The sequence below is a fragment of the Harpegnathos saltator genome, unplaced genomic scaffold (genome assembly GCF_003227715.2).
Source record: "Harpegnathos saltator strain DR-91 unplaced genomic scaffold, Hsal_v8.6 scaffold124, whole genome shotgun sequence".
Taxonomy (NCBI): Eukaryota; Metazoa; Arthropoda; class Insecta; order Hymenoptera; family Formicidae; genus Harpegnathos; species Harpegnathos saltator.
The window spans coordinates 202,460-222,099 of NW_020229900.1; the positions used below are offsets into that span (position 1 = coordinate 202,460).

The following is a 19,640-nucleotide window of genomic DNA, read 5'->3' on the forward strand; positions in this document are numbered from 1 at the left end:
GTATCCATGATGGATTTCTCCTGCGTTACTAAAAAAAAAAAAGTCCTTTATGTGTAACCAACAGTATTACATATATATAACTTGCTTTTATTTTTATTGTACCTCAATACAATACAAAGTATTTTATTTATTCTGTCGAGGGGAGTAATTGTGTTAAAAATTAATTATAAACTATTATAAAACGAATATCAATAACAAAATGTATCTTTTATTTTCTTTTACTTTTTGTCCTGAATGAATTAATAACGAAGAGGATGCACTTATTATTTTAGAACACGGAAATGGCAATTTTTAAATATAATACTATTATAAAAATAAATAAAGAATTCTTTTATATGTTGTACTATCTTTATTTTATTAAACATGTACATATTAGTTTATATCTATATTACAAAAGTATAAAAGATAATAACCTGTAAACTTCTTTAAAATAAAAAATATATTTCAAAAATACATTTCTAGCAAAATTAGAACTGTTTTAAGATTTATACGAGTCTTATTGGAAGTCTTTGGCTAATTAAGTCTCTTTTCAGAACACCTGTTGTATCATCTGCAGCAGCTTGACGAGGAATATCATTATCTACTTCATTATTTAATAAAACCATGTCAAAATCATCATTTCTTAGTATACAAATATTATGCATGACACAACAGGCAAGTATATAATGAGCAATTAAGTCAGTCCAATTCATAGGTAGATAGTGTAATAAACTTCTAAATCGACCTTTCAAGATACCAAATGCTCTTTCAATAGCGATTCGTGCTGAAGAATGGCAGAAATTATAATTTTTTTGTCGTTCAGTCAAATGACCATTATCACGATATGGGACCATTAAATTATCATGAATTTTATATGCAGCATGACCAAGTAAATGGGAATCATCAGGAAATTTTTATGGGTTACCCAATGCATCTTGAATTTCTGATTGACGAAAAACGCGTTGATCATGCACAGAACCTGCATGTCCAATATAGCAGTGCGTGAAACGAGCTTTGTGATCACAGATCCCCTGGAAGAATATAAAGTACGATATATTTAATATATACAATATAATGAGGAAAAATTCTTCCATCTAATATACTAAGTACATATTACAAACTTGTAGCTGAATGAAATGGTGACCTTTCCGATTAACATAGGCTTCTGGATGTATATGTGGAGATGGGATATTGATGTGAGTACCATCGATAGCTCCTATGACTTTAGGGAAGGAACTAATTACTTCAAATCCTGTCCAAACTTCTTGGATAGCGTTGCCTGTTGGCCATTTAATAAATACTGGTACTAAATCTGCAAGTATCTTGGTAACTCGACGGGTTGTTAACAAGGCTGTTGATCAACTCACATTAAATTTTTCACATATTGATCTAGGATTAAAAAAATTATGAATGAAAAATGCAATATTACCTTGAGTAGGCCTTATTATTAAATATAATGTACTAACCTGTAAGAACCTGGTGTAGCCATTCGCCAAATAGCGATAAAAAACTGTTTCTCTGGGGAGATCATTCACAACCCTGGATACTTTCTCTTAAGTTCTAGGGCAATTATCAAGAGCACAAACTCAAAAGTGTCTCTGGATATTCTAGATAAGAAGTGTAGAACTAAAATTAGTACAGACATATAGTATATTCGACTGGACCCGGGTTAACCCATGCTGGGTTATATAAACCCAACTTATTGGTCGAACGTATACTATATAGTACATGTTCGACCAATAAGCTGGGTTTATTTAAGCCAGCATGGGTTAACCCAGGTCTAGTTGAATATGCTAATAGAAAAATTTAGCTAATTTCTTTCCAATAAATATCGAGTATCACTATACTAAACACTTTTTGTTGAAATCTCAAATGATATTATTGAAAAATTACATTACATTATATTATATTTATGTTATAATTTCTCACTTAACAATGTAAATGTAATAAAATACACGAGTTATATTGCATTTACATTGTTGCAGTATTTACTGGACTACCATAAATAAACACATAATGTGAAAGATGTTCACCATTCTATGATGCATATATAGAACTTTGAAAATTAATTAAATTAATTAAAGATAAGGTAATTATTTAGAAGACGGGCCTCACCTTGGATTTCGCTCAAACTCACCTATCTTGTGTATTTTGACGTGTAGAAGCCGAATCTGCAAGTAAAAATGGTCGCTCGGCTCTAGTTTGCGAGAAATAAATAGTTAAAAAGTGACATAGTGAGGTTAGGAAATCTGTCATGTCGGTAATACAGAGACTTATGATCTGTTCTTTTTAGTCGAAAAGTGTAAAATTGTACATGTTGGGGAGGGGCGAAGCCCTCTCCCCAAAGACATTTTCATATATTAAACATATGAATTTTTAGTTCATGTATCAGTGGTTATTACACAACAAAAATAACCACTGATACATAAGCTAAAAATTCATATGTTTAATATATGAAAATGTCTCAAACATGTATACATACAGTACTAAACATATGTGTATACACACACACACACGGGGGGGGTGCAAGGGGGGCCTTCGGCCCCCTAAAAGTTATATCCATAAGTCTCTGTATTACCGACATGACAGATTTCCTAACCTCGCATGTGTCACTTTTTAACTATTTATTTCTCGCAAACTAGAGCCGAGCGACCATTTTTACTTGCAGATTCGGCTTCTACACGTCAAAATACACAAGATAGGTGAGTTTGAGCGAAATCCAAGGTGAGGCCCGTCTTCTAAATAATTACCAAAGATAATTTATCTTTACCTAAAATACGACTTAAATTCTTGATCTTTCCATCTCTTCCACCACTAGGTATCACCTCTTCCATATAATTTTGTAGTCTTGGAAGTTTCTTCCGACATCCTACTTTTAAATTAATGAGTACATCCAACTCTTCTTCGTCATCAGATGATGAAGACTCTATTAATTCACTCAGAGCAAAGAGTAAAAGACTTAATAATTTTTTTCTTTTTTGGTTATCCATATTTACACCAACATCAGCCATATTATAACGATACATTCACTCAAGTAACGTTCGAGCAGCTCGAAAGCGTAAGCTGCTTGTAGTCTCTCCGAACGCATCTATCAGCGTTCGCGTTTGTTGCGTGATAGCGTGCTCCCCGAACGTATCCTTGGTCGACCACTGCGATTTTGGTCTTGGCAGCTCGTACGGCCTCGTTTAAACTCTGCCACCCAATATTTTACTGTTGTAAATGAAGGAGCAGACTCCACCAGAGTAGAATCTAGTTCCACTTTGATATTGGTTGGACTGAGGCCTTTCAAATGAAAATATTATACCACATAACGATGACTAATTTTTTCCATGTTTACAAATTTACTGAGAGCGTTCACTATTGATGGCTGCCAAACAAATACTAAACAACGTAGCGTCGTCAAACTTCAAACTTAAGCTTTATAAGGTTGGTACTTTCTACCATTGAGTGCGGTCCATCAATCGCTACAAATGCTTCGAAGCGTTTTACTTCTCTCTCTTTCTTCGTTTGCATCCGAAAAATAGAACGAGAAAGAGAAACGCTTCAAAGTATTTATAGCGTTTCCCGGACCGCATTCATATGGTCTGTTCCTTGTAGCTGTACTGTTGAACTGGTGCAATAAGTTAAAGTGAGACAAATATAGGTTTTTTCATTCTAGCTTATTGCACCAGTTCAGCAGTGCAGCTACAAAGAACAGACCAATAGTCGTTCCTTTCAAACAACAACCGCCATTTATACGTCAGGTCGGATACTTCTGGGACTATCCTCGTAGCTAGAATTCATGGTTAGTAATGGAATCAATGTTTTTTTTTAATTAACTACGTGAAATTTTGAAATATTAACGATAAAAAATTTCGACCAAGAGTAGAAATTGGTAGAATTTTTTCTCTTGATAGAAATTTTTTATCATTAATATCTCAAAATTTCACATGGTTGATTCTATTCTAGCTACCCAAACAGCACCGAACATCCAGTGGATGTACGTTTCACGTCCAATTTATGTTCGTATGTCCGATTTACGTCCGTGGACATAAATTGGACGTAACAAGGATGTCCTTATTGGACATCGGACCTGTAGGATGTCCGATGTACGTCCATCGGAAGTCCTATGTCCGAAGTTGTGACAAACGTACGTCCTATGAACGTCTTTTGTAAAAAAAATGGACATATAACGGACGTCCAATGGACATTCGTGTGCTGTCTGGGTATATATACCAGCTTTGGTACAGATGCTGTTTAACACTCTGTATATACAGGGTGAAGAAAAAACCACGGGACCCCTGAAAATTTCGAAAAATATACACTTTATAAAAAAATGTTTCAGACAAAAGTTGTAGCGTTGAAAAAGATCTATTTACCGATTTTAACAATTTGACCTTGGGTGGCGTCATCAAGGTCAGGACAAGATCACCTCGGATTTTTTTAATGGAACCCCCAATTTTTTATTACATATTCTTATAGCCTTTCTTCAGGCCTTTTCAAAGCACTATGGTTTTATCCAATTTGAATAAGCTGTTTCGAAGTTATCGAGTTTTTTAAAGTAAGATATCTAGCCAACTAAGGCAAGATCGGAGGATGATCCGGCCAACTAAGGCAAGATCGGAGGATGATCCAGCCAACTAAGGCAAGATCGGAGAATGATCCGGCCAACTAAGGCAAGGTCGGGAGTTGTCCGGCCAACTAAGGCAATATTGGAAAGCTTTAAAATAATTGTTCAAAATGTCCGCCATCAACAGTTTGACAATAAGCTAATCTATCGTAAAAAGATGAAACGGCTTTTTGAATGTAATCAGCAGGGATGAGAGCAGCTTCATCAAGAATTCGATTTCGTAAGTCATCCAAATTTTGTGGTTTCGTTTTGTAAACTCTATCTTTTAAATGGCCCCACAGGAAGTAATCGTTAGGTGATAAATCGGGTGATCGAGGAGGCCATTCTATAGGTCCTCTTCTACCTATCCATCGATGAGGAAACACTGTGTCCAGATAATTACGGACGTCCCTTTCGTAATGTGGGGGGGGCACCATCTTGTTGGAACCATGTATGCTCGAAGTTGTCATCCATGATTGCTTGTATCGCTGGAACTATTTCGTTTCTTAGCATATTCTCATATTTTATCGCTGTTAGATTTCCGTCAATAAAGAGTGGACCTATGAGACCATTATTCAAAATGCCTACCCAAACATTCATTTTTTGTGGATACTGCGTGTTTGTTTTTTCAATCCAGTAAAGATTTGTATCTGACCAAAATCTACAATTGTGTCGATTAACGTGGCCATTTAACTGAAATGTTGCCTCATCTGAAAATACTACATTTGATAGATAGTTAGGATCTTCGGCTATTTTTTCCATCATCAAATCATAAAATTCAATGCGCCTATCAAAATCATCTTCATTTAGCTCTTGTACAAGGTGGATCTTATAAGGATGAAATTTATTCATTTTCAATATTTTAAGCACAGACATTTGATCTATTTCATGTTGCTGTCCTACTTTGCGGGTTGAATCATGCGGATTTTCGATAAAGGATTGTAGAACATCTAATGATTTTTCTACACTTGTTGCTGATACTGGCCTACCTGGTATTGCACGATTTTTCACACTTCCAGTTTGCTGAAAACGCCTTATCGTTCTTTCAACGGTAGATTTTGAAATGGCATTACCCTGATTACGAAAAGTTTCATTAAAACTGCCTCACATCATTATACGACCTTAGTCGATCATCCCATCCTCTCATCATCAAAAGAGATATGCGTTCTCGTTTTGAAAGACTTGCCATATTGACAAGCAGAAGTGGTAAGATTTAGTCTAATCGACTAAATTAATATTTGGATCAATTCAAAGTTATTCTAAAGACAGTGCTGAAGAATAATAATGAGCACGGAATGAAGTGCAATTAAGTCAGCTTACAACTAGCTTCAAACTGTTTCTTAATAATTTTCAAAAAAATAGAGGAATTTCAGTCGAGTTTGCGATTCATTAAACTGTAATGAGTATTAAATGAGTAAATGGAAGAAATAAACATCGAACAGCAGAATAGTTCAAATAAATAAATAACTGAAATAAATGAATCAACGAAATTAAGACAAGCCAATAGGAGCCAACGCCTGGAAGTTAGTCGCGCAATTATTTTTACGAGTTGGCTGGATCATCCTCCGATCTTGTCTTAGTTGGCTCGATCACTCCGACCTTGCCTTAGTTGGCCGGATCATCCTCCGATCTTGCCTTAGTTGGCTAGATATCTTACTTTAAAAAACCCGATAACTTCGGAACAGCTTATTCAAATTGGATAAAACCATAGTGCATTGAAAAGGTCTGAAGAAGGGCTATAAGAATATGCAATAAAAAATTAGGGGTTTCATTTAAAAAATTCGAGGTGACCTTGTCCTGACCTTGATGACGCCACCCAAGGTCAAATTGTTAAGATCGGTAAATAGATTTTTCTCAACGCTACAACTCTTGTCTGAAACATTTTTTATAAAGTGTATATTTTTCGAAATTTTCAGGGTCCCGTGGTTTTTTCTTCACCCTGTATATTGAGAATCTCTCCTGGAGACTCTCTGTGAGTATTTATTTAATAATGGCAGAAGCGAAAGATCGTATGCCAAAAATTGTTTTAGTTATATAGATACATTCCAGAGAATAATATTTGTGATCGATCTAACAAATTTATAAAATGTTCTGGACACACTTTCTTCTTGTTGTGACAATCAATAACTTTCCATAAAAATTCTGTAACAATAATCATGAGAGATAATATGTTCAACTCAACATTTGTATAAATTTCACTAATTATTTACAGTAAATGATTATCATACAGCAAAAGAAAAGTGTTCAGAACATTTTACAAATTTGTAAAATCGATCATAAAGTGTCGTTTTATGGAAATCTCTTTTATTTTAATGTACATGAAAGAAAAAAGATTAATATACCATTTTTTTCATTTCTGACATCAAACAAGTGGTCTGTTCTTTGTAGCTGCACTGTTGAACTGGTGCAATAAGTTAAAGTGATACAAATATAGGTTTTCTCGTTCTAGCTTATTGCACCAGTTCAGCAGTGCAGCTACAAAGAACAGATCAAAGAATAGTCACAGAAAGTTCCCAAAATCTGTAATATTTCAAAGAGTAAAATGATATCTTAAAAAGACACCGTTTTATTGACTCAAAAGAACGTCAATAAGATGTCACTTTGCTATTTGGAATAATACAGGTCTTAAAGACTTGCGGTAACTATTCTTGAATTAATATAACGTCTAAGTTTGGGGTATGAAACTAAATCATTGTAAAAATCATTTGTAAAACCAAATCGTAGTGATTAAATGTAATTGGTGATTATATATGAGAATTAGAGCAATGTACAAAGTGTCCCATAATTGTAATATACCAACTCCATAGGGGCTAAGCGAGCTAAGCGAGAGAAACGAAAACATCCTCTTCCATTTAGCAATATCTCGTATAAATTTTTTAATAATAACCAGTAATTTGAAATGTTGCTACAACATTGCAGATATATAATAATGCAAAATATTGTTTTTGCAATGTCTCTGCAATATTGTACTGCAATGTGCAATGTTGCAACATTGCAGCAGTATTGCTGCAATTGCCTGTGCTGTATGGGTTGAAAGCAAAAATCCATATCAACATGACCGAATTCTTGTTCATCTACTTTAGTTATTCGCGAAATGCAAGAAATCCGAGAAATTAATAAAAATAAAACTGTTTATCAAGTACGTTATATTTTAATGAATTATTCTTTTTACCCATATATTCAGCATTCATAGCTATATATTATCGATGGACGCCTGTGTGTTGGAAACGGAGGGAGAATGGCGGTAAAAAATAGTAACCGCCATTTTCGGGAGTATTGGATATCTCAGGTATTAAATTTCGCACATCGGATTCCTTTTGGTCGCTTTTGCTTCTACTTGCTCGAAGCTGCGTTTCGTACTTACTTCGTTTTGCATTCCCGGTCTGCTTCTCGCATTCGTTCTGCAATGCAACCGACGCCACAGGAAAATAAGCTTTTTAACGAGAAACACATGCAGCCGTCCGTTTCCGCTCCCCATCGCGTGAACTATGGCGATTCGCGTGAATTATGCCGATTATTGAAACAAATGCCGAGTACTTCACGAGATACCGTAGTGTTGCACACGATACTTTCGTTGACACACCAATGAGATTCTTCATCACTATAGCGTGCTCGAAGCTCATTCGCGGCTTCAAAATTTCGAATTTGAATTTCAAGCTGTGAATTTAAGATTAATTTGAAGATTCAACGCGACCAAATATACGACCCGGATCATTTCAACCGTGATTCGGATTCTCAATAGACAATTTTTGCAGCAGCTGTCTCTCAGATACATGATAAACGTAAATCGTGAACATTATTCGCTCAGAAATAACGTTGCGATGTACGCGACCAATAGCACTCATGATTTACGTTTACCGTATCTGAGCGACAGTGTGGCAAAAACTCCTCAACAGCCTACTGCTTTCCCCTGTTGATGATACTCGATACCTTGAAAAATATGCCAAATCCCAATGAAATTGCCCTGTTCTCTTTTTCGCATGGGCGCTACAGACATAAGAAGGGCGATGCTTTCAAGCGCGATGAGAATCACTGTGCGTCGTACGAGCACGATCGTGTGTTGCGGTACAAAACGCGCGCCAGCCAACGCTATCTAAGCACACGGCGACGACGGCGACGGCGACGGCGACGGCGACAGCGACGACGACATTATTCGAGCGCCTATATATCTCGAGGAGAGTGGCAGTCTGGCAGGGAGTCGAAGCGCATGAAAGCGGTGAGGAGAGCGGAGAGCAGAGTATCTGTCATGGCCGACGCTCGACGCGAGCGTAGTTACGATCGAGTCGTCGTGTCGGACGAACGTTGCGCTACGCGTTTACGTCGTCCACTGGTGCCCAAGAAGCCGTGAACGCGCGAGACATGGGGCGCGATGCCAACAGGCAGACGAGCAGCGGGTGCCGACGGATCGGCAGACGTTAGCGAACTCGCTCTGCTCGTGCCGGAGGACTTATGCGACGAGAGGAGGTCGGCGACGATGGAGTCGCGGCCGCGCAGGACCCGTTTGCGTAGCGTCGTCGGGGTATGCCTGCTGCTGGCGCTCAGCGGAATCATCTACCTGGGCTATTTCTGCCCGGATCATGTGTGCGCCTTGACCAACCGCGAGATTAAGGAGTCCGTCAGATTGTCCGAGGGCCTGCTGTCGCCTGTTGGCTCCGGTCTGTCTTCCGTATCCATCGAGGTCGACAGGAACGGTCTGATGTCGGTTCATCCCGCGTTCAAGCTTCAGAGCGTCCAAGGCAGCCTCGGCTACGACGATGTTTTCGCCAACGACACTTTCCAGTTTGATATCAATGCTCACGACGTCATGGTGTTTTTGCATATACAGAAGACTGGTGAGTACCTCGTTACTAGGGTAGGTTGTTTTGCGTTTATCGTGAGCGAAGGTCCACTTTTATATAAATAATCTTATTTGTTAATCGATTCTTGAGACTTTGGACAAGTTATTGATCACTTGGGAATAAACTGTCTTGCAAAAGTTCTCACTCATGGTGTTTGCACAAGTTTAGGATCTAGTGACTTTGGTTTTGATGAATTGTGTCCTTTCTCTCGCTCGTATATGAATTCTTTTTGTATGTGTTAAAAACAGTTTAGAAATTATTTTTTACTCGGATTTCAATGCGATCTATATTTTACCACTGTATTAAAATTATTCATGTTTTTAAAATATGTTTTAATTTTAGCGTGCACACAAAAGTACCTTTCATATTTTACCAAAAACATCTTTTCTAAAAGAATTTTAAAAAAGGCATGTAATCAAATGTATCGAATTTGTATCAAAATTGTTGTTGAAGCCTGTTTTCCACGATGTTGATTGGTTGTCGCGTCGTGTCTTACTTCACTGCACATGCACTGTCGTGCATTTTGACAGTTCGTTGTAAACCGTGATTAAACTTCACGAGATTTTGCAACTTTTTGAGTTCTGAACTGATTGACTTTAAAATTTACATATTCGAACCGCAGTTATTTTTTTATTGTGCAAATGTTGTGTTCTTTTTAATATAGTATAAAAGCTAAATAGAGTGCGCGCCTGTAGTGTTCTAGTATACTACAGTTAGAATGATATATTGTTGTTAAAGTATTAACATTTTTTTATCAGTTTTCCTAACATAAAACTTAACAAAAATTCATATTCATAATGCAATGAATTCTGGAAAGACATATATTTTAGAGAATTATAAGAATGTTGTTTGTTGACTCCAAGGTAAATTCCTGATGAGAGATAAAATGCTTCAAACACATATATCATTTTGTACCAAAATACATCCTCAGTGAATGCTTAGACAAGAGTAAAACAATAAAGAAATGATACTTCCTCTCTGGCCATTGTGTGCTTGAATTATTGCATTATTCATCACGCATTCTCAAACCTGCAGGCTCTGTCTTAGAAAGAAAGAGAGAAAGGGAATAATTCAGGGATGTGCAGTTATTTAGTATGCTGTGTGTTTGCATCCTCTCTTTGTCTTCTTTCTCCTTGCATTCATAAATTTTCCTTTGTAAAAGTGCAGCTCGTTATAATACACTTGCCATATGCTTCAGTTTCAAAGACAAGCTTAGTAAAGGATTACAGAGCACAAACACATTACTATATATAACAAAAAATAATTATTGAATTGCAGGAATAAAGAGATTGGTGAATATGTCAGAGACACACAAAGCATAGAACACACGAGAAAATCTGTTCTTTTTTGTCTAAGTAAGAGCGAACAATGTATATCCATTGTAAAACTACTAATGTAATTTCTATTTTGCTTCAAGGTGGGACACTATTTGGAAAACATCTGGTGCGAGATCTAGATCTGCAAAGACCCTGCTCGTGTCAACGACGACGCAAGCGTTGCTTCTGTTTCCGTCCAAACCGTAACGAAAATTGGCTGTTTTCACGGTATTCCACTGGCTGGAAGTGCGGTCTGCACGCGGACTGGACCGAATTAACGAGTTGTGTGGATACGGAGCTTAACAAGATCGAAGGTGAAGGCATCAAGCGACGTTACTTTTACATAACTATTATAAGGGATCCCGTCGCGAGGTATCTCTCCGAATTCAGACATGTGCAAAGAGGCGCTACGTGGAGAGGCGCTCGTCATTGGTGCGGAGGTACTCAAGCGAATATACCTCAGTGTTACAACGGGCCCAGCTGGCAAGGTGTCACCTTAGAACAGGTAATTATACTATACATTATCCAGAAGTACACGTGTAATCTTTTTGCGCGTTTCTTTTTCTGCCAATCGCTTAGCCGGTTTTGCTTGTTTTTGATGCAATCTTCTACCATGTATATGGATTACGGTAGTATATCTGCATATATTCTACGTCTAGAAATAACTGTTGAGATAAGAATTTACTCATGTCTAAGACCACCCTATCTCACTTCATGTGTAGCTATTTCCTGTCAGATAACTTCATCGTGCCCTCTTTCATAATAAATGCATTGTATTGACTTGCTGTTATCAAGGCAAGCAAGGGGAAACCGAATTTTGTTTAATGCATTGATAGAAATCAAATGTAAAAATATATTAATGTGGATGAAAAATGAAATTGGCACTTGACTTGACGTGAAACTGTATATTTGCAGTTTATGGCGTGTTCTTACAACTTGGCGAATAATCGTCAGACCAGAATGCTGGCAGACCTATCAATAGTCGGCTGTTACAATTCCACTCTCAGCAGTGCTGACAGAGATCGTCTAATGTTGGCCAGTGCTAAGCACAATTTGCAGTTTATGCCTTTTTTCATGTTGACCGAGTATCAGAAGGTATGTAATCTATTTAAATACATTTTTCTCATTATTATTGTCGTTCTTCCTTTGCTCTAATTATTAATTCTATTATTATTGCTTTAATGTAGATTACATTTATTAGAATATTGTATAATATACAATATTATACATAACAAAGAACTTACATGAAGATGTGTGTTCTGTATAAACATATTTTTTCATTAACTAAAAAGTTGTTGTGATACAATTAATCAAGTATACAAACTAATTTCACAAAATTACTCTTATATTATACAAAGAATAATGCATTGAATAGGCACAAATTTAACGGCATTGCAGTTTCCACTGCAAATATTTTAAACTGTATGAAGTTGTTGTTCTTATACGTCACGTTCGTGGCTTGACCGCTTAAGAATAGACGTCTTAACGTAAATATTTATGAGAACTTCCCTACCAACATATGGGAGCAATAGGCTCCTCTCACAAATTAGTCATTACCATTCTGAATTTATTATAGTTTTATCGCAGCTGTATTATATTATGTTCGATATATAATTAGAAGTTATTAAAAAAGATATATCTCTTTTGTAATTTATTTATATTTGATATATCTCATATATTTTGCATTAAATTTTATGTGCTCGAACGTCTTTGAGTAAAATGATGCTCAGTACTCTAGATAATATGTTAAATTTTTTAATGACATACGTCACGTAACCTTTTTACATCATATCATAGATACCTCTCATTATTTTTTTGTTTGCTATCGATGAGTTGAAGCAGTTATCCTTGATCTCTGACCAGATAGTCCGGAGATACTTGACACTTTAAACATCCAATTGTATAACACTACAACAGTTCATACGAAAATTATTATCGACATTATTCCAACAATTGTTAACATGAAAACCAAGTATGATGTCATATAAGCTTTACCTATTTGTGTTTTCGATCATGAAGATATTAGGGAATGCAATAATTAAAACATAAAATATTTAAAATATTGCAAAATTATAATAAATATTAAGTCAATCGAAAAATTTTGCATGATTTTTAAATAAAATTTTACCTGATTATATTGAATAAGATTATATCAAATAATCACTTGTTGTTATCTATAATTCTACCAGTACTTGCACATCTTTGTTGCAGAAAATAAAAAAATTACTATGAATTGAATCGAGCTCTTTGATTTTAGTTCAATATATTCCAATACATTTAATTTCACATTTGTACACTAACGAAATATTGAATCACGCAGGTGGGACAATATTCCTTCGAAGAAACGTTTGGAATGCGTTTCGCGGTTGCTTTCGAGCAGCACAATGCTACGCTCAGCGCAGCTACGATGGCAACCCTCAGCACGGAGCAATTAGACGCCGTACGTAGACTCAACAACCTGGACCTGGAACTCTACGAGTTCGCAAAGAATCTCGCCTTTCAAAGATTTAAACGGCTTAGAGATCGTGATCCCTACTTCGTACAACGATTTCAACACCTTGGTGAATTACCGTCGAGGCAAAGCGCCACAGAATTTAACTGGGATTCTGTCATTGAAGATACCACGGATAACGAATGAAGTGTAAGTATATCACCGACATAATCCTTATCTCGACACTTCGCATTCGTCACCACGGTAACGAGTAGCGTTATTCTGGATCTGAATATCTCGGGCAAATAGCTTCGGAACAACGAGATGCTTTGCCGTAACCGATGCGTAGTTGTCTGCGTGAAATTTACCAAAAGCACAGAAACGTACACTCGTTTGCATAACGGTAATATGCGTACAGTTTTCCCGATCAAATTAAGAGCGCATCAAATGGTCACGATTTGCGAGCGACTGCTCACAGACTTGCATGATAATCGATTGTACTTACGTTTTACTTGAATCCTCCGTTGCAGTTGTAACGACGAACGTCTCGTATATTAGCACTTCCACTCCCAACATAATCGATTACCGCACAAACTCGTCGCGAGTAGCAGTGGTCATAATCGCGACCATTTGATGTGCCTCTAATTTCATTAGAAATAGTGCGTGCAAACGAGTGTACTTGGACAAGACCAAAGAGAGCTCCGAGAACCTTGGTGTGATTCCTAGGTACTCTGTCAGTAAACTAAAAGCGTGTAAAAATTGTTATGTAATAATCACAGAAATTTTCTATAATTCATGAAACATATTTGCAAACTCTATGAAGGTTCTTCCATATATAAGTAACATATCTTTTATTAGCTTCTAATTATACGAATAGTCATAAAGTTGTGCTAATTTATTTTTTTCTTTTTTTTTTTTTTCTTTTAATATATATTAATATTATTCACAAACTGAGTAATTGCCATATGCGCCAAATAATGATTTTCCTCCAATTACTTTGTATGTATATTTTTGTCGTTTAAGAATTTTATATCTTTTTTTATGACACATATATCTATTTCCGTTTAACGTAGGAATTCACACAGGGATTTAAACAGTGTTATTACAGTGTTATAACAGGGTTATAACATGTTGATAGAATTATAAACTTATATTTCTCAATTAAAAAAAGAAAAAAGATATATATAATATATATATATATATATATATATATATGTAAAAATGATAATTTTAGGAAAAGAATATACGGAAGATATTTTGAACACAAATTGATAATATCGCCAATCTTTTATTATTTTATATTTTTATGCACTTATTTATGAATTTTTGAGAATTTTCATAAAGTTTGTACTTTTTTCTTAAAAGCTATTGATTTGTTACACATATGTGTTGAATATAATTTTTATTGTTACGTTAATCTAATTTAATAATAGAATTTATTTCTAAATGTGATGTGAAATGTAATTGGAACTTACTATTACACACAAAGTAAGCATAGGCTTCTTTCTAAAACAGCTCATGAGACATGCAAATTTCATCAACACTGAGCACAAGTCAGGAGAAGTACTTGTAATAATATGCAAAAACACTAAATAATTATGATTAATAATAATTAGTTTAATTTATGTCAGATGCATTACTAAATTTATATAAAATGTATTAATGAGAGACATATATACAACAGACGCCACTAATTATTGCACAAATATGCTAATTATATTAAAAAAAGTAAATTATAGTTTTGATTAAAAGAGGCAAAAAGAGAATATGTGAGGGATCTCAAGTTAGTTTGCAGACTATGTTTTAGGACGAGAAGCCAAGAAATAGGGATATTATATTAATATTTCAAGGTTTGGTAGATATTTTATGCGTTATACAATTTTTTATATCGGTAGCACGTTGTAATTAAAAGGTGCATAGGTTTTGACTTACTTTTGTAAATGTATATATATCTCTGAAAGTATATATATATATTTTTTAATCGAATTATTTGCAGCATATTTGAGACGAGCTCGCGTTAGTTTTACAAAAAAAAGAAACGATTTGTATAGTTTAAATAATAAGATATAGTAAGCTACATAGAGAAATTGATGTATACGTATATTTCCGATGGAAATTTTCAAGAACGGGAGGAAAGTACTTTTCCATTATTGATCTGAATATTGCTCGAGAAATTATAATCAACGGCCCTACTACATTCGAGATATATGTAATACGAAATGCTATACTGTTCACTAATCATAATATTATCTTGCTCCAGAAGAGTGTTTACAGCGTCATCAGAGATCATTAAATTGCATTGGGTGAAAAATGTTCTTCTTACAGGAATGATTTTGTGAAGTTATTTAAGTTATTTAATTGCGGGCCTATATAGTTTGATTGAACAACATAATACGTTAGACAGTGATCACATTGACCGTAGATTACAAAGTCAGTCATGCTATCTTAATACAGATAGTACTCACTCACCAAGCAACAGAAGTTGCAAGTGCAATAAGACTCGATGGGTTACCATTATATAAATATCTCATATCATCCAGTCATAAAATAAATGTAACATATAGCTGTCACAGTTATACATATGCATAGCTAACAACTGAAGCATACAAAAATGGCAAGGGCTCTCTTAAAGATACTTGAAGATCTTTTGGATGAATACAGAAAAGAGATATATATATATATCTATGTATAAGTTTACATATAGGAAAAATACAGAGTGCCATAAATTGTGTATTTAAATAACCAATCATTGAATATAAACAACGTTACGTTCAGCATACTTTCATTATGGCAAATAATAACGTGTAAGTTAATATGATATTATATTAACGAAATTACATTGTTTCACAATGGAATGATATTTATATAGTATAAATATGTAAGTGCGTAATACACTATTAATACTAATTGTTTAAAGCTAATATTAAGGACCAAAGATTTAATATGTTTCAGCAAATATTCAGAGAATAAGGAACTTTTGATACACATCATCAGATAAAAAGCTCATTGCGTCGTCGATAAGCGCAAAATATTTAGTTTAACGTGCATTTTATTTAATCGTCGTCTTATTGCAATAAAAGGCGCTTATTTGACTGTGATCGATTCTTATATCAGAGAAAAAAATTAGTGAGCACAAAAATTAGTAAGCACAAGATTTGTTGGTTAGATTATATTACGATAACGAATTCCCTTTACATCTTTTCTAAGAATATATTAAAATTTCGTGCGTTCGGTAATGTCGGAAGAAATGTATTTATTTCATGTACGCGTATTTATTTCATGTACGCGTATATATACGCGAAACTGAATTGTTAAAGATTCACACGATCGATGATGTAAAAATAGAAGTGAGTTTTCGGTATATATTAGGCAGAGCGAGACATTAGCTTTAACGTTTAATACAATATTCATCATAAGAGAGAGGAACTATAAACAAAGATAGTTCATGAAATGCCATGACACTAGCCTAATGAAGCGAACAATAGGCCTAAAGCCGTCGGTACCTTATTTAAGCCAGTGTATATATCATACCATCAGTCATCTAAGGATCAATAAATCATTATGTATACAATGCATACATACGTATATATATATATGTATATACAATATATATATATATATACATATATATTATATATATTACACGAATTGTACACACATATTTATGAATATATTATATCTATTATTATACAATTATACAAACAAAAGTATATAGTTATATTGTATGATAGAACAGATCAGAATAGAGCTGAATTTAAATCACACATTCGAGCGATTAATATGTCATAAACCCTTTAATTTTAATTAATTAAAAAAAAACTCGAAGAATTCTCAGCTAATTATGTAAAATCTACTTATTACATGAATGTGTTCTCTGTAGAGTGTAGATCGAAAAATAGATTCACATATTAGGCAAATCGTTTATTTCACATTCCTCACAATTAAGTATATTCATGTGTCATCATACGATTATTATGACGAATTTATATTTTGTGACGTTATTTCTTAATACTAATGCCTTAATGACCTGCTTCTTCAATTTATTGTTAGTTTGGTTCCAATATTCAATTAAAGTCGAAATGGACGAAAAATGTCAGCTTTGACGATACATTAACGATCTTACTTCCATTCTGCTAGAGCAATGATTGTTCCAGCATTATTTTCTCGAAACCCATTGGCGGAGCATGGACGAAATTGTCCAGTATTAAGTCTAGAATGGCTCCATCGTCCACTGTAAGTTAAAATATTACTGTTTAAACAATTATCGCAAACGGTGTGTGATACGTGTTTATTACATGTATTTATTCAGATACAAAATGCTTACCATATAAAACTGGATAAACCCGTCCCTTTATACCAATAACTGGAGCATTCATGGATACTCCGTTCACGTAAAAATTCAATTCAACATGATCATAGGATATTCCCTGGGAAAGTGAATCTCTAATTATTTTCAAAGAAAATATCAATCACAGCGCAAATTATGGTTGTATCATCTCTTAAATTTTCGTCCAGAAGCCTTAATTTTTTAGGTTACTAAAATTAAATAACAATGATTCTCACAATGACATCCCCTTCCTGTACAGGTTGTTGTATTTTGTGTAACTCTTGCTCGTTGTGTCTTAGGATACCATCCGAATTAAGAGCCCAACTTTCTGAGTCTTTTCCTCCTACAGAAGCATTGAGATCCGCAGCTCTCCTGGCCAGTCCAATACCCCATATACCACCTTGTTGAATCTTTACTTCAAAATAACTCTTGCTCTGAACAAGAGGGGCATTCGTTAAGGCACCACCACTACCGCATATTCTTAGACCATTTTTTACTATCACTACCTCGTTTCCTGTATAAAAATGCACATAAGAATTATATCTTACAATTAAAATATCTTTACATAATTTATGTAAAAGCATAGATACATAAAAAGCATAACATTTTAGCATTGAATACAAGGAAGCCATTAAATCCATGATACGTAAGAAAAATCAATTTATGTGAGATGTCTGGAATATAAATTAGAAATCCCCTTTCCTGCCTTCCCCAAAATGCCAAAATGATTAACGATATTCTGATGCGAGCCTTTATTCAGTTTCTTTGATAATCAAAACACATTATCCAATATGCATTGCACAAATTGATTAAAGAATAAACATGAATAAGAGTTGTTAGAATATATCGGAATGTATTTTGATAAAACCTATAGAAATAATGATCTCAGTAATTTACAAGGGATATTAGCGAATGTTTCCTGCAATATTATGCAGATTCAGTGATATATTTCAATCATATGTTCCAAGTTTCCTAATGACACAAATGAGTTAAACGTATTAGCGTCGCGTCACGTCAAATTGGTACAAAGCGCATTTAACACTTGTCTCCGATGATAGTTACCCATGTGGGATGTGTCTAAGGCGATGGGATTTCGTTCTCGCTGCGGTGCTTGAGCCGTGGCGAAACCGAGGCCGTCGAAACAATTTCTCAGACAGCAAAACATCGTTCGCGCTTGCCGTCCGGATGAGACTCCTTTCAGAAGGACGAATATGGCATCATAATTCACAACGACCACACAGGAGAGAAACGATCGTTCTCTCTCGTTCAGAGTTATTTCTGTCGGAGTCTATTGATGATTCACTGCTTTTCTACAATACGCAAAACTCATTCATGAACGATCGCGCACCGTGACTGACGTAGAAATTTTCCAACTAGGCGTTATTCAAACCCACGCGTAACTCAAACGAAGATGGCTCCGTGTTTTAGAAATTCCGATTAATATAAGAAATCACGACGTGCCTCTAATAGTGCAGTGGCTCATATTTTGTGACACCTCCTCGCGACTTGACAGTGGAACTTTTTAAAAGGCGCGATGCTATACGAATAGCACAGTATTTACATTTAAGGTTATGTTAGGTTACGCTTTCATGTCAGAATAAGGATAAATATAACAATGCGCACGCGTACAAATATCTATATACTCAACGCGATAGGGCAAGAGCACAGGCTTTTGCATAACACATAATATATAACACATAAGGGAATAAATCAATTAGTTTTCTTCATTTCCCTCCTCAGGACAGAAATGAAGAACTCTGATTGGTTTATTCTCTTATGCGTTATGCAAAAGCCTGTGCTCTTGCCCATATCCTGCAACTGCTAGCTAATGCATTACCGCGTATTTTTTCGTGACGTATGGGCCGAATAATATACCGCGTTCGACCAATTTGGTTTGCGACCAAACTCTTAGGAAAAATTACTTTAAAATGTTCAAATTAACTCGAAGTTACTTATAGTTACCTAAAGTTACTTATAGTTAACTATAAATTACTTACAGTTAACTATAAGTAATCTTTAGTTACTTTAAACATTTAAAGTATTTTTTCCTAAGGGAATGATCTTAACAAATCCGAAATTACAATTGTACTATATTAAACTTACTTAGTATATAACTAAATGATAAAGTTTAATGTGATAACTATATTATATTTAATGTGTA

The 19,640-nt window shown here is 34.9% G+C and overlaps 2 protein-coding genes and 1 pseudogene across 2 annotated transcripts; 1 reads left to right on the forward strand and 2 right to left on the reverse strand.

Moving 5' to 3' along the window:
* Positions 1–428: 428 nt before the first annotated feature.
* Positions 429–1,648, reverse strand: LOC112590294 (putative nuclease HARBI1; annotated as a pseudogene).
* A 6,944-nt stretch (positions 1,649–8,592) lies between these two features.
* Hs6st (heparan sulfate 6-O-sulfotransferase) lies at positions 8,593–13,722 on the forward strand. Its single transcript, XM_011143425.3, has 4 exons — positions 8,593–9,399; positions 10,823–11,226; positions 11,637–11,816; positions 13,042–13,722. The coding sequence occupies exons 1-4, from the start codon at positions 8,937–8,939 to the stop codon at positions 13,357–13,359; spliced, it is 1,365 nt and encodes a 454-aa protein (XP_011141727.1). The 5' UTR covers positions 8,593–8,936; the 3' UTR covers positions 13,360–13,722.
* A 3,336-nt stretch (positions 13,723–17,058) lies between these two features.
* LOC105184553 (SPRY domain-containing protein 7) lies at positions 17,059–19,160 on the reverse strand. Its single transcript, XM_011143422.3, has 4 exons — positions 18,542–19,160; positions 17,716–17,993; positions 17,477–17,579; positions 17,059–17,383 (listed from the first exon to the last, which is right to left on the reverse strand). Exons 1-4 carry the CDS (start codon positions 18,642–18,644, stop codon positions 17,286–17,288), a joined length of 582 nt encoding a protein of 193 aa, XP_011141724.1. The 5' UTR covers positions 18,645–19,160; the 3' UTR covers positions 17,059–17,285.
* Between the last annotated feature and the right edge of the window lie 480 nt (positions 19,161–19,640).

What these genes read in the sequence shown, in the direction of transcription:
- Hs6st (XM_011143425.3), top strand. Translation starts at nt 8,937, where the DNA reads ATGCCAACAGGCAGACGAGCAGCGGGTGCCGACGGATCGGCAGACGTT. An exon ending in TTTGCATATACAGAAGACTG is followed by an intron (nt 9,400 to 10,822) that starts GTGAGTACCTCG and finishes TTTTGCTTCAAG; the next exon opens with GTGGGACACTATTTGGAAAA. An exon ending in TGTTGACCGAGTATCAGAAG is followed by an intron (nt 11,817 to 13,041) that starts GTATGTAATCTA and finishes TGAATCACGCAG; the next exon opens with GTGGGACAATATTCCTTCGA.
- LOC105184553 (XM_011143422.3), bottom strand. Translation starts at nt 18,644, where the DNA reads ATGTTTTGCTGTCTGAGAAATTGTTTCGACGGCCTCGGTTTCGCCACG. An exon ending in CTTAGACACATCCCACATGG is followed by an intron (nt 17,994 to 18,541) that starts GTAACTATCATC and finishes ATTTTTATACAG; the next exon opens with GAAACGAGGTAGTGATAGTA. An exon ending in GGTTTATCCAGTTTTATATG is followed by an intron (nt 17,384 to 17,476) that starts GTAAGCATTTTG and finishes TTTAACTTACAG; the next exon opens with TGGACGATGGAGCCATTCTA.